At 46.8% G+C, this 13,895-nt stretch overlaps 1 protein-coding gene across 1 annotated transcript in view; it reads left to right on the forward strand.

Annotated features, from left to right (window-relative positions):
- The first annotated feature begins 6,096 nt into the window (after window positions 1-6,096).
- Window positions 6,097-13,895, forward strand: part of LOC103210860 (MICAL C-terminal-like protein) — a 59,774-nt gene continuing 51,975 nt past the window's right edge. Inside the window, exons 1-3 of the mRNA XM_042782773.1 lie at window positions 6,097-6,148; window positions 8,889-9,069; window positions 12,154-12,332. Coding sequence (XP_042638707.1) covers window positions 6,097-6,148; window positions 8,889-9,069; window positions 12,154-12,332 — 412 coding nt within the window. The remainder of the gene's footprint in view (window positions 6,149-8,888; window positions 9,070-12,153; window positions 12,333-13,895) is intronic.

Raw genomic sequence — 13,895 nt, forward strand, 5'->3', positions numbered from 1 at the left:
GTGGCAAATCTACATGATCAAATATTACAACAACATAGGTTACCAAAAAAAAAAATAATAGATAACTTGCATTCATCAAAATGCAAACGTTCCATGCATCAGACAGTATTAAGAGATTGAAAAGACAATCTGCAGAATGGGAGAAAATATTTACAAATTATATCCAACTCATAGCAACCCCTTCCTGGATTTCTGAGGCAATATCACTACGGAATTAGATTGCCCAACCTTCCTTCTGAGGGGTGGCTAGTGGGTTTGAACTGCTAGCCTTCTAGTTAGCGGTCAAGTGCCTTAGGCACTACCACCAGAGCTCCTACAAATTATGTATCTGAGTTTAATTTCCAGAACATAGAATGAATTCTTACAACAAAACGACGAACAACCCAACAAGTGTTGGCAGGATTTGGAGACAGTGGACCTCTTGTGCATTGTCGGTCTGATGTAAAACGGAGCAGCTGCCATGGAAAACAGTTTGGCAGTTCCTCAAAAAATTAAGCAGAGAATTACCATATAACCCAGCAATTCCACTACTAGATGTATACCCAAAAGGATGAAAACAGGGACTTGAAACAGATACTTGTATGCCAGTGTTTATAGTAGCTGTGTTCACAATAGCCAAAAGATGGAAACAACCCCAGATGTCCATTGACGGATGAATGGGTGCACAAATTGTGGTATATACAATTAAATATTATTCATCCCTAAAAAGGTATAAAGTTCTGTTATGTGCCACAGCATGGATTAACCTTGAACATGCTAATTGAAATAAGCCAGACACAAAAGGACAGATACTGTATGAAATACCTGGAATAGGTGAATTCCTAATGATAGACTCCTCGGAAGGAAGATGGGGCAATCTACTTCTGTAGTGATACTGTCTCGGAAACCCAAGGTGGGGTCGCTAAGAGTCGGGGCCGACTCAACAGCACGTAACAACAACAACAACAACAAGAGTGTGATGAGAGGCTGTTGGGCTGGGGGAAGGGAGGAATGAAGAGTGATTACTAATGGCAACAGAGTTTCTGTGTGGGGTGTGTAAAAGTTCTGGAAATAGTGGTGGTGATCCCAACAACATTGTGAATGTACTTAAAGCCATTGAATTGTGAACTTAAAAAGGGCTACAAAATAAATTTTATGTTACATATATTTTACCATTAAAAAAAAAAAAAAAAAAAGTCAGTAGTTAAAAATGTTCTTACTCCATTTTCAAAGGAACGGAAATTATGCTGTACCTATGAATTGGTAAAGAAAAAATTGACCTAGATTGTAAGTAAAAGAAATTAACTCTGTCATCAGAATTGAGCAAAACATAAATTCAAACAATCTCTTTTTTGGAAAGCAAGGTGCCAATGATTGTTAAGTGAGATCCGTAAAAGGGTTCTGACCTCTTGACTCAGTCATCCTACGTGAGGGAATTTATCCCCAGGAAATAATCCAGGGGAAGAAATCAATCTCTGGAACTTGAATAGTAAGTAGAGTAAATGGATCACCCAGATGGGTGGGCTGTTCTTGATTTCTGTTAACCCATTCACTTTTACAGCTTTCCCTTTTTAATTCCTTAAATAAGTAAAAGAAGCCACTGTTTCACAAAGCCCCAGAGCCAGCTGTTATTTAGCTTGTTTTTCTGTGCCAGGCACATGGACCAAGCCCTTTACATGCAATGTCACATTACCTTCTCGTTATACTGATATTTAACAAGTTCAGGGATGTGAGAGAGGGAGTCCAGAGCAGCATGTCCCATTGTAAAGCAGCAGAGGTTCAGCCTGGGCCCTGGCAAGGGGTTGGGTGCCTGTTCCAAGGAGAGCCTTGGAGTGTGGTAAGGGCCTGGAACTGTGTGCAGAGTCCAGGCATTGATTCCCAACACTTTGTACTCAGACTGGTGGCGTTGGGAAGCCCCTTCTGTGAACTGGGGACGAGGATGCCTCTAACTAGTTGCAACCCCATTAGTAAAATGGCTCCACAGGGTTTTCAGTGGCTCAGCGGGTCAAAGTGCAGCAGAGCAAACACACCCCAGAGTGAGTGTGGGCCCAGAGGCCCAGGGCTACCCATCAATTTATTTGTGCCCTGAAGACTGTTGGAAACTTCATCCGCATTAGTATATCCTGAGGAGTCACTCTTAGAAACTCCTGGGTTGGCAGTGGCTCTGTTTTGGGCACCAGTGCCTTTATATTTTGAAGGGCCAGGCACGCACTGCAAAGGACCTTGGGACAGATATAGACAGATTATCCCCCACCACGACCAGTTGTGATACCTCCTGACAGTGAGTAGAAGGACCTCCTGCCACAGGCGCCTTCCCACTGGAAAGCATTTGGCATCACTTCTCCCATCACAGACCACCTTACAAGAGGGTGAAGAAAACGCTTTATACTCAGCGTCCCGGGCACTTGCCAATTTGCTCCCAGATACATTCCCCACCCTTCCCCTGCTCAGCTCTGTGTTAGAGAAGTACGACTCCTGGAAACTACATTCCGAGATTCCCTTGCAACCCGCTTCCTGCTAGGTGTGACCATTGTGAAACACTGGTCAGGGATCGGAGGGGGGTAAAGGGAGAAGCTAGGGTATTCCTCCTTGTCTGTCTGCACCACAGGCAGTGGCTGCATCTCCTCCAAGGTGTAGCGCAGCCTGTGATCCTAAATCACACTGGGCAGCCCCTCTGTGGTACCTGGTCTGAGTTCTGGTAATACCGGCTGTTTTCTTTGTTACTCTAGCCAGCCACCTCCTGCTGTTGCTCATCTCAGGGTTGCCTCCCAATCCCTGTTTAGCTTTCCAACACCACTGTAATTATAGGTATGCCATACCGTCCATGGGAGCTCTGGTGGCCTAGTGCCTAAGGCATTTGACTGCTAACCAGAAGGCTAGTGGTTCAAACCCCCCAGCCACTCCTGAAAAGGAAGGTTGGGCAATCTACTTCCAGAGAGATCCTGCCTTGGAAACCCAAGGAGGGGTTGCTATGAGTCGGATATGACTTGACAGCAGTGAGTTTGGTTTGGTTTGGTATAGCGTGCGTGATTCAGTCTATAGAATAGGACATTATGTGATTTGGATGTTGTGTGGACATCTGTGTCCATGGAGTATGGGGCTCCCAGGTGCATTGGCCCAGAGGTTGGTGTGCTGCCTTCAGCCTGGATAGCTCCCACTGCAGATGCCTTAGGTAAACACTTGGACGGGTCTTGCCCTGCTGTTAGCTCACCCATGAGAACCTACCTGAGGTGGGGTCAGTGTGGGCCAAGGGGGCCCCAGCCATGGTGCACACCTTTCCATTGACACCCTATTGTGCCACAGCCTGCAAAACACAGGGACTAGACTCACAGAGCTGCAGGAGCCAAGGAACACTGGGATTGGGAGTTTGGGCCTGGGCCTCCATGGCCACACGCTGGCTGGCTTCCAGGCTGCACGCAGCAGTCAAGCAGAAGTGGGGCTCTGACTGCAGGATGAGGGTCTGGAATTCTGTCACTTGGACACCTGGACTATATGTGGCCGGTTCAATGGACATTAAGTAATATACACCTGTAAACTCTGAAAAACTCACGGCCATCGTGTCGGTTCAACTCATTGCTACGCCTTGGGCTTCCAAGGTGATATCTCTACAGATTACCCAGTCTTCCTTCCGAGGAATGGCTGGTGGATTTGAACTGCCAGCCTTCTGGTTAGCAGTCAAATGCCTTAGGCACCACACCACCAGAGCTCCTATATATGCCTATGAAAAAAACAAACTCACTGCTGTTGAATCGAATCTGACTCATAGTGACCTCTCCTTGGGTTTCCGAGGCTGTTATCTCTATGGAAGTAGATTGCCCAACCTTCCTTCCAAGGAGTGGCTGATGGGTTTGAACCGCCAGCCTTCTGGTTAGCAGCCCCATGCCTTAGGCACTATTCCACCAGAACTCTAGCCAATATTAACTTTCCTCTGCTGAACTCCTCAGCTTGAGTCTGTTTTCCTGACAGATACACTCAGTTTATCTGCTTGCTTTATATATGTTTTCTTCTCCAGAGAGAACAGTGGGAAAGACAGCAAGGGGAGCTTTCCAAGCCCAGAGCCAAAACTGATTCTGGCAATTAGGAGCTGTGTGACCTTGAACAAGTGAGAGAACTTCTCTGAGCCTCAGTTTTCTTATCTGTAAAATGGGGTTAATAACAATGCACAGGCGGATGTGTTGCATTGATATCGCCTCTGAGATCTGAGGATGACTTGGGTAGAGAGCAGAGACAATGTCACCAGCAGGACTGGTACAAAGGTCTTCACCTGACACTGCAGCACAGCCTCACTAGAAAGGACCTCCTGACTTAGCTGCTCAGGTGGTGTGTGAGGTGAGGACAGATATTCCCTGGCACTGCCTGGCTCTGCCAAGCTTGCAGACAGGCCCAGCCCCAGCCTGAGAATTTCTGGAGCCTCATCCTTCCCAGGGCACAGGGGTCTGGTCAGAGTGCTGAGAAGGGGGTGAGGCACTCTGTTCTGAGCAGACCTGTGTTCCAATAGGACATTGGTGGCAGTTACAGTGGGAGGTAGTAGATCTTCCTCCTCACCCTCTACCCCTACAAACTTCTTCCCCTGGTCTCCCACAGCCCCCACCATGATCCTGGATTCTCCCCACCGACAGATAACTTCGGGCAAAGTCTAAGGCAGAGGGCAAAAGAGCCTGGGGGAGACAGCGTGTGTGTGTGGTGGGGCTTGGGGGAAGGCATGAGCACACAGCACAGAGTGAGCCCTGGCGCTCACCTGGAGATGGTTGCAGATGGCTAGATGCAGCCATAATCCAGGATCCTTGGATCAGAGGAGGGAGCCAGTAGCACCTGTTGAATATACAGATACTTGGGCATGGACTTCACACACATATAAACCACTTACTTATAGATATAAACTTACTGACACAGATATAGCCCAGGTATAGCATTGAGTGTCTGCTACCATAATTTATACAAGTCTCCCAAATGTCCACGGCTTATCACATCTGTTTTTCTTGCTCGTGAGCCTGTGGGTTGGCTTGGGTGGCTTTGCCTCAGACTATAAATCTGAAAGTGGGTAGGGCTCACACAAGAGGTGTCAGGCTGGGCTCCAGGCTGTAGGTTGGCTCTGGACCTGTTCCATGCACCCTCAATCAAGGATTCAGGCTGCAGAGGCCACGGACGTCAGGGATAAGCTCTTCTGATGGTAAACTGGCAGGTGTATGAGCGGACAAGCCAAACCAGCAAGCACATTTAAAGCCTCCATTCACGTCACATTCACTAACTTTCCACTGGTCAAAACAAGACTTGTGGCCAACTGTGCATCATTAGGGCAAGGACATATCTGCCTACTCTAGTGGTAGGGACTGCAAAGTCACAGGACTTTCTGTACATGTGTTACAGGAAGTTAGTGAAAAACTGGGGACAGATTCCAGTCTTCCCAGAGCAAAGGCCACACATACTGGGTATCCATCTGTGGTTCTCACAGACATACAACTGATCCCCATGCTCTGACAAAATGTAACCATACTGGTGTTTTAACCTCTCTGTGCTTCCATTTGCTCAGCAGAAAAATGGAAATAATAATAATACTTAGAATGTTGTGTTGGATTTCTTAGCCTTAATTATATGCAAAATGCTTAAACACTTCTTGCTGTTTATGTAGCATTCCATACAAGTAATCTGCTACTGTGATGATGATGCTAATGATCATGAAGCCAAGTATCCAATTATAAGCTCTACTTCTCAAATGCCTTTCATCCACAATCACACCAACATTAACATGTAGCCACACAAACACATCAACAAGTATTAACACACTCCAGGGGTTATAAACTGGAAACCCACTGCCAAAATCTGCCCATAGACATATTTTGCTTGATCTGTACAATATTTTAAAACTTAAGACATTTCACATTATTTATTGAAATAAGTGGATCTGTCAACACTGAGCCCAAGTCCTAAGTGGCAACAATGGATTGGAGCTATTCATTTGGGGAAGAAGGTAGAAAGAGAGAAAGAGGAGTTAGAGGTGATGACCTCAGAGTTTTGGGCTTGAGAGGGGAATGGGTGAGGGTGGTGGTGGTGACTGACGTAAGAAGTGCTGGGAGGGAAGCAGAGTGTTCAGAGGGTGATGGACTCTGATTGGGGTACATGAAGTTTGAGGTGCCTGAGGGCATCCAGGAAAGACGTCCTCCAGAAGCTTGTGCGTGTGGATCTAAATTTAGGTGAGAAATCTGGAGAAACTTTGTGAGTTGTCTGACAGATACTTGGGGAGTAGATGGTATCTCCCAGATAGAATGTAGGGTGAGAAGACAGGACGACTCAGGTAGAACCTTGAAGAACCTCAACATTTCAGGGCTGGCTGGAGGACTAGATGGCCAAGATGGAACAGCCAGAAAGGCAGGGGAGAGAAAGTATCCCCAGGAGCAGGGAAGGGTCAAATGGACCAATGGCTGCAGGAGGACCCCAAAGTCTTGTAAATTGAATTTAGCAACAAGGAGGCCACTGAGGACTTTGTTGAGGGCAATTTGGGGGAGTGGTGGAAGCATACAGGTAGGATTGTAGGGGGTGATGAGTAAATGATTGGGAGGTGAAGAAGGGAGAAAGTGAATGTAGCAACTCTTTCAAGAAGATGGGCTGGGAAGGATGAAGAGAGCTGGCTTAGGACTAGGAGTCAGACTGGGGTTAAAGAGTTTTCTGAAGACAAGGAAAGCTTCAGCATATTCAAATATTCATGGAAAATATCCTGTAGAGAAAAGAGCTATGGACCCAAGAAAGAGAGAAAGAATGACCCTAATTGGGAGGGAGGTGCCCAGAAGGTAAAAGAAAGCCATGCTGAGGTGCCTTATAAAGGAGGAAGGACACTAGCTTCACTGTGACCAGAGAAAGGGGTCACCCAGCTAGGTAGTGGCCAAGATGGAGATGGGACACAGGCTGCTTGTTTTGCTCATTCATTCATTTATTTGTCAACAGATGTTTACTGAGCATCTCTTTACTTGGCACAATTTTACCAACAGATAAAAATCACTGCTTACATGCTAGTTGTAGGAGACAGATAATACACCAAATACATAAGACAAATTTATAGTTCGTCAGAAGGCACTATGTGCTATGTGTTGGAAGGGGAATGAAGAGCACGCAATAAAAGTAAGCTACTTGTCAAATGCCTGCCATCCGTGTCACAGGTTGTGTGTGGCAGTTTTGAATAAGGTGATCAGAGTAGAGCTTATTGAGAAGGTAACACTTGATCAGAGACTTGAAGGCAATGATCAAGAGAGCCCTGCACGCACATGTCTGGGGAAAGCCTATTGTAGGCAGAGACAAGTGCCAGTGCAAGGGTCCTGAGATGAAAGCATGTCCAGAGTGCTGGAGGAACACCATGGGGTAATGAGGCTGACGCAGAGAGTGGGAGGCTGTACCAGGAAATAAGGTCTAGGGGTCACAGGCAACTAAATTGTGTAGAACTTTGAAGACCACAGTAAGGACTTCAGCTTTAACTCTGCGTAAAAGGAAGTCAATGGAGGGTTTTGAGCAGAGGAGTGGCAGGATCTGATTTATATATTTCAGTGGGTCACTCTGGCAGCTGTGTTGAAAATAGACTAAAGTGAAGGTGGTGGAGGAGAAAAGCAGGGATGCCGTGTAGAAGGCTATTTCTATAACCCAGGCAAGAGATGTGGGTGGCTAGGATCAAGGTGATAGCAGAGAGGTGTTGAGAGGTAAATGGATTCTGACAATTTTTTGAAGGTAGACCCAACAGGATTTGTCAATGGCTTTGAGTGAAGTATGAAAGGGAGATGTCAAGACTGACCCTAGGGACTTTGACATGAACAAGTAGAAGGCTAAAGTTGCTATTTACTGACATAGGGAAGGCTGTGGGTGAAGTAAGTTTGGAGAGAGATGACGAGTTCAATCTGGACATGTTGAACTTGATATAGCTATACGATGTCCAAGTAGAGATGCCAATAAGTCTATACTCAGGGGTGGATCGATGTAAATTTTGGATTCATTGATATCTAGAGGATGTTTAAAGCCTTGAGAGTGGATAAGATCATCAAGGACGTGAGTGTAGACAGAGATCAGAAGTTCAAAGACAGCCTTGGGGCCCCCCAGTGTTAAAGGTCAGGGAGAAAATGTGGAACCAGCAGAGGAGACAAAGAAGGAGATGGCCAGTGAGAAGGAGGAAACCAAGAGGCTGAGTTGCCCTGGAAGCCAAGAGAAGAGCTGTTTCTAGAATGAGGGAGTGATCAGCTGCGTCAGATTCTGCTGTTGTGTACAGGAAGATGAGAACTGAGAATTTATCCCTGGATTTAGCAACTTGTTGGTCATTGCAATTTTGACAGTAACAGGCCCAGTGGGCTTGGGGTGGGTCCTCTAAACATTTTAAGACCTTCTTGCAGATTAAATGGTGTGATATGTGTGATTGTGCCCTGCACACAAGAGATGTGTTCTACATTTACATTATGTAGATACACTCCTTGGACAGATCAATCATGGGAGAATAGAAGGGCTGTGTCTGCACAGGGATACAGAACAGGGGGCAGGAGTGCATAGGAGAGAAGGACACAGGGAAGAGGTAACTATGGGGAGGAAGTGGGAAGAAAGCTGTTGCATTATGGGAAATTGCAGTCAATGTCATGAGACAAAGTGTATGTGAACTGCTGTATGGAAAATGAATTTGCTCTGTAAACTTTCACCCAAATCATAATAAAAATTAAAAAAAAAAAAAAAGAGAGAGAAATGGGTTCTAAATGCTGGGGTGTCTGTTAGGCTGAGTGGTGGGGCTTCAGCAGTGGCCCAGAGGACTATAATGTCAAGCCTGGAGGTCTGTGTTGACCTCAGATCTGCCTCCTTCACCCCCAGCATCATGTCCAAACCCCAGGAGGAGCAGGTGCCCTCTGGGGCTGTTCATTCCCATCTCTCTAGATCTGTTCTCCTCTCAACAGATGAACCAACCTCCCCCAAGAAGCCAAAGAGTATCCCTGAGCCAGAGCTCAGTGATGTGGAATGTGGACCCACCTCTCCACTGCCCTCCGAGTGGACCTCAGTGAGGATCAGCCCTGTTGAAGACGCAGTTGGGCAGGATGTGCTGGCTGTATGTGTCCTTGTCACCAGTGACAACAGCAGGTATGCTCAGGCTGCTAGGGAATGGTGGGGAGGGACAGGGGTTGCAGGGATGGGATAGCATTCAGGATTCAGCCTTCACTTCCTTGCAGTGTGACTTCTCTGCTTCCATTTCTTTACCTATAAAATGGGACAGTAGTAGTCTCTGCCTCACAGGGAGTTGTAAGGATCAAATAATTAATGCATGTAATGTGTGCAGAACAATCTCTGGCACACAATAAGAACTGCACCCACTCCTCACTTACATGTTTTGTGAAAATCAATGTTATGCAGAAATGGAGGATGACCACATCGGATCACATAATGGAGGATGACATCATTCCATAACTGCCAAACCACTGAGAATCATGGCCCAGCCAAGTTGACACACAACCTTAATCATCACAGCCAGCATTACTCTTACCTTGTGCATCAGTGTTCATTACTACCAGACATACATCGTTAATGCACAAAATCGTAGGATAGTAGATTTTTTACTATTATTGGAAATATGAAATGTCGCATAATGAGATAACGGTTCAAACTCATCAGCCACTCCTCGGAAGGAAGGTTGGGCAATCTACGTCCATAGTAATACCACCTCGGAAACCCAAGGAGGGGTCGCTATGAGTCAGATCCAACTCCATGGCAGTGAGTTTGGTTTTTGGTTTTAGGTATATAAATGTGAGCAGCTGTTCTCTCAGAGAAGGGAAAAGCTCTGGCCCCACTGTCTTCTTCCCTGAAGGTATTTAACATTCAAGCCACACAAGGCGTGCATAACAGGTGTCACCTGTCACAGGGAAGGGGTTCTGTGGAGCCCTCCCAATGTAACATGATGAGGCATGGTGATGGGAAGGTTGGCTGGCAGAGCAACACAAGACATGAAGCCCTGGTGCCTTAGTTCAGTAGTTCTCACAGTATTACCCTCTCTGTCTGCATCAGAATCCCTAAAGTGGTCTTTAGAAATGAAGACTCTTGGCCTTGCCCAAACCAAGAAAAAGATAACCCCCTGCCATGGAGTCAATTCCGACTCATAGCAACCCTCACTGGGTTTCCAAGGCAGTAAATCTTTATGAAAGTAGATTGCTCTATCTTCCTTCTGCTGGTGGGTTGGAACCGCCAGCCTTCTAGTTAGCAATCAAATACCTTAGGCACTGTGCCACCAGAGCTCCTTCTCAGCCTCCTCTAGACACATAGAATTCATTCAGGAGGTCAGTCAGCAAATAGGTATCAATTGCTTACTATTTGCCAGACTTTGAGGATATAGCAGTGGCCAAGACCAGACTAAGCCCTTGTTCTCACAGAACTTTAATTCAAATAGGATGGTGTTTTGGTTACCTAGTGCTGCTTTGACAGGAATATACCACAAATGGGATGGTTTTAACAAACAGGAGTTTATTCTCTTATAGTTTTAGAGGCTAGAAGTCCGAGTTCAAAGTGCCAGGCTCTAGAGACTGAGTGAAAGCCCCTCAACCTTGGGCTTCAGTTCTGCCTCTTGCTCCTAGCCCACTGCAGCTGGAGGCTTCTCTTAACTCAGGCAGCTGCTGGCTTCTGAGGCTGACAAACCCAAGGTCGACAAGTGAAAAGGCGCAGTCCCAATATTACCAAACTATAGAGCAGGCCATTGACTCATGTCCATTAAAAGTCCCAAGATCGGCAGGGCAACATGGCAGGCTGCTGAACAGCTCAGCCACATGCAGTGTTCAAGCATGCCATCAACTGGAGACCTTCCTCACAGTCGCTTCTTATATACTGGAAGCAGTCCTCATCCCTAAAGCTGCTCCAATAGATTCCACCATGGAGTTAATTACCAATCTCACCATGAGGAATAGCTACCTCTATTTGCCCAGCCACTCAACCAGGCCCAGCCAAGTTGACATACAACCTTAACTACCACAGATGGATGGATAGATAGATAGCTGGCTAGCTGTTATTGTGTTAACTCTGACTTATGGTGACCTAATGTACAACAGGGAGCTCTCGTAGCATAGTGCCTAAGACACTTGACTGCTAACCAGAAGGCTGGCGGTTCAAACCCCCTAGCCACTCCTCGGAAGGAAGGTTGGGCAATCTACTTCCATAGTGATACTCGCTCAGAAACCCAAGGAGGGGTTTTTATGAGTCGGGTCTGACTCGAAGGCACATAACAACAACAACAATGTACAACAGATCAAAATATTACCCAGTCCTGTGTCATTCTCATGAAGGAAGATCTTCACCAAACATGATGTCCTCTTCTGGGGAGTGGTTCCACCTGATGGCATGTCCAAAACAAGCCAGTTACACAATGTTCTGTTGCGATCCATAAGATTTTCATTGGCTAATTTTTGGAAGTAGATTGCCAGGTCTTTCCTCCTAGTCTTTTTTGGTTTGGAAACTCCAGTGAAACCTGTCCACCTGAGTGACACTGCTGGCATTTGAAATACTGGTGGCATAGCTTCCAACATCACAGCCACCACAGTATGACAAACAATAGACAGGTGGTGGTCAAATAGTGTAGCCACCCATTAAGCAAGTAAAGAATTAAAAGAGAAAGCTCACCTATATGCCAGATAGAGAAATAGAAGTATATGATAGAAACTGGTCAGCTACTTTAGACTGGGTGGCCAGGAGAGGCCCCTGTATCCATTACTACACTAATGCTGAGTAACAAATCAGCTCAAAAGTTAGTAAGAACAATGCCCATTTGTTATGCTCCTGATTCTGTGGGTCAGCAGTTTGAACAAGGCTTAGCTGGACGGTTCTTCTGGTCTCAGCCGGCTCCCTCATATGTTTGAGGAGGCTTTTGGGCCAGGTGTCCTTCATCTCCCTACAGGAGCCCAGGCTGATTCACTTGGTTCTAGGAGAAAGAGTGGAGCATGCAGCCTCTTGAGGCCTAGGCTTAGAACTGGCACAGTATTACTTCCATTGCTTGTATTCAGTTGGCCAAAGCAACTCATAGGCCAGCTCAGATTCAAGGGTTAGAGCACAGAGATTAAAAACCCACTGCCTTATCCCAGCATCCCAGGGTCTGCTAGAGTCAGTGATGGGTTAATCTGTGTGTGTGTGTGTGTGTGCAGGGGGATTCCAGGGTTCCTCATGGTTCCTCTCTCTCCTTTCTCCTTCTAGCTCTGAAACAGAGTCTGACTGTGATGAAGAGGCCTCCCATGCAGAGCCCTGTGAGGGGAGACCCCAGTGTCTGGAACCCCCACCCCTACCAAAGCCCCTCACCCAGCATATCTCCCGGAGTGAGGCCCTGACTGGGGCAGTCTCTCCACAGTGCCCGGAGAAGTCCAAAGTGGTGCATGGTGAGCAGAAAGCCTGGCTTCATTGGGAACAGGTTGACTGGATTCTGGGGTATGGGAAGGGGAACTCCCAAGGCCAGTTTTCATGGAGAACCAAGTGATACTAGGTCTACCCCTCAGGCTCAAAAGTAGGGGGCTGGAACCCTTGGGCCTATGTGGTAGAAGTGAAGGGACTGGACATAGGCCTGGCATTCTTCTCCATGAGAAGCTTTGGAATCCCAAGTGGGGCAACTGAAGAGGTACCTGACTGGCTGTATCTGTCACAGGCAGGCAGTGATAAGAAGTTCCCAGGACACTGTGCCTGGAGCAGACTCCCTCCTGCCTCCCCTGTGTCCATCCCCTGGGGGCCCAGCATTCCACTGCATTGACAGAAGGGAGGGGGGCTTAGCTGTGGGAGAATCTGCAACCCTGAGCAGCACAGGAGGGGTCTTCCTGGTGCCACCTGGGCACTTGTGCCTCTCGGGCAGCTCAGGGGGCACTGACCAGGTGCTTGGGGTTCATGGGATACACTGATACATACTTTGTTGTTGTTGTTAGTTGTCATTGGGTCGATTCCAACTCATGGTGACCCACTACTCTTAGTACTGCTCCATAGAATTTTTGAGACTGTGAGTTTTTGGAAGTAGATCACCAGGCCTGTCTTTCATAGTGCCTCTGGGTGAGTTCGAACTGCTAACCTTTGAGCTCACAGTCAAATAGCTTAACAGTTTGCACCACCCAGGGGCTTCTGAAATTTTACCTGCATAATAATGAAGGCACTTTTATTGAATACCTGTAGTGGGCCAGGCCTTTTCACATGTTATCATCTGCCATCGAGTAGATTCCAGCTCACAGTGACCCAATAGGACAGAGCAGAACAGCCTCGTGGGGTTTGCTAGGCTGTAATCTTTATGGGAACATATTGCCAGGGCTTTTCTCCTCTGGATCTGCTGGTTGATTCAAGCAACAGACCTTTCAGTTAACAACCAAGTGCTTAATCTTTGTACCACCAGGGCTCCTCCTTCTTTTCACATACATGATGCCATTTAATCCCCAGGACAAATTTTTTTTTTGTGTGTGTATGTGATTTGGATGAAAATTTACAGAGCAAATTCACTTTCCATACAGCAGTTCACATACGCTTTGTCTCATGATATTGACCACAATTTACCACAATGCAACAGCTCCCCTCACACTTCCTCCCAGTAGTTACCTCTTCCCTGTGTTCCGTCCCTCCATGCCCTTCTGCCCCCTGAGCTGTCTCCCTGTGCATAAGCAGCCCTTCTTTCTCCCATGATTGTTCTCTCCAAGGAGTGCATCTACCTCAGGTTAATGTTCAGCTCATATGCCTGTCTTTTGTTTGGCTGGAAGCCATAGGTGTGGGTTCAATTCCAGACCTGAAGGGCAGCTAGGGCCATAGTCTCAGTGGTTCCATCAGGCTCTATCAGACCAGGAAAGCTGGTCCCGCCCCCCTTTTATTTTCCAAATGATGTTGAGTTTTGTTCCACATTGTTCTCCCTCTCTATCCAGGATCTCCTACATAGATCCCCTTCCAAGTGGATGACAGTGGTAGCTGGGCACCATCTA

Source organism: Orycteropus afer, unplaced genomic scaffold (genome assembly GCF_000298275.1).
Source record: "Orycteropus afer afer isolate SDZICR_OR568_19922 unplaced genomic scaffold, OryAfe1.0 scaffold00014, whole genome shotgun sequence".
NCBI classification, from domain to species: Eukaryota; Metazoa; Chordata; class Mammalia; order Tubulidentata; family Orycteropodidae; genus Orycteropus; species Orycteropus afer.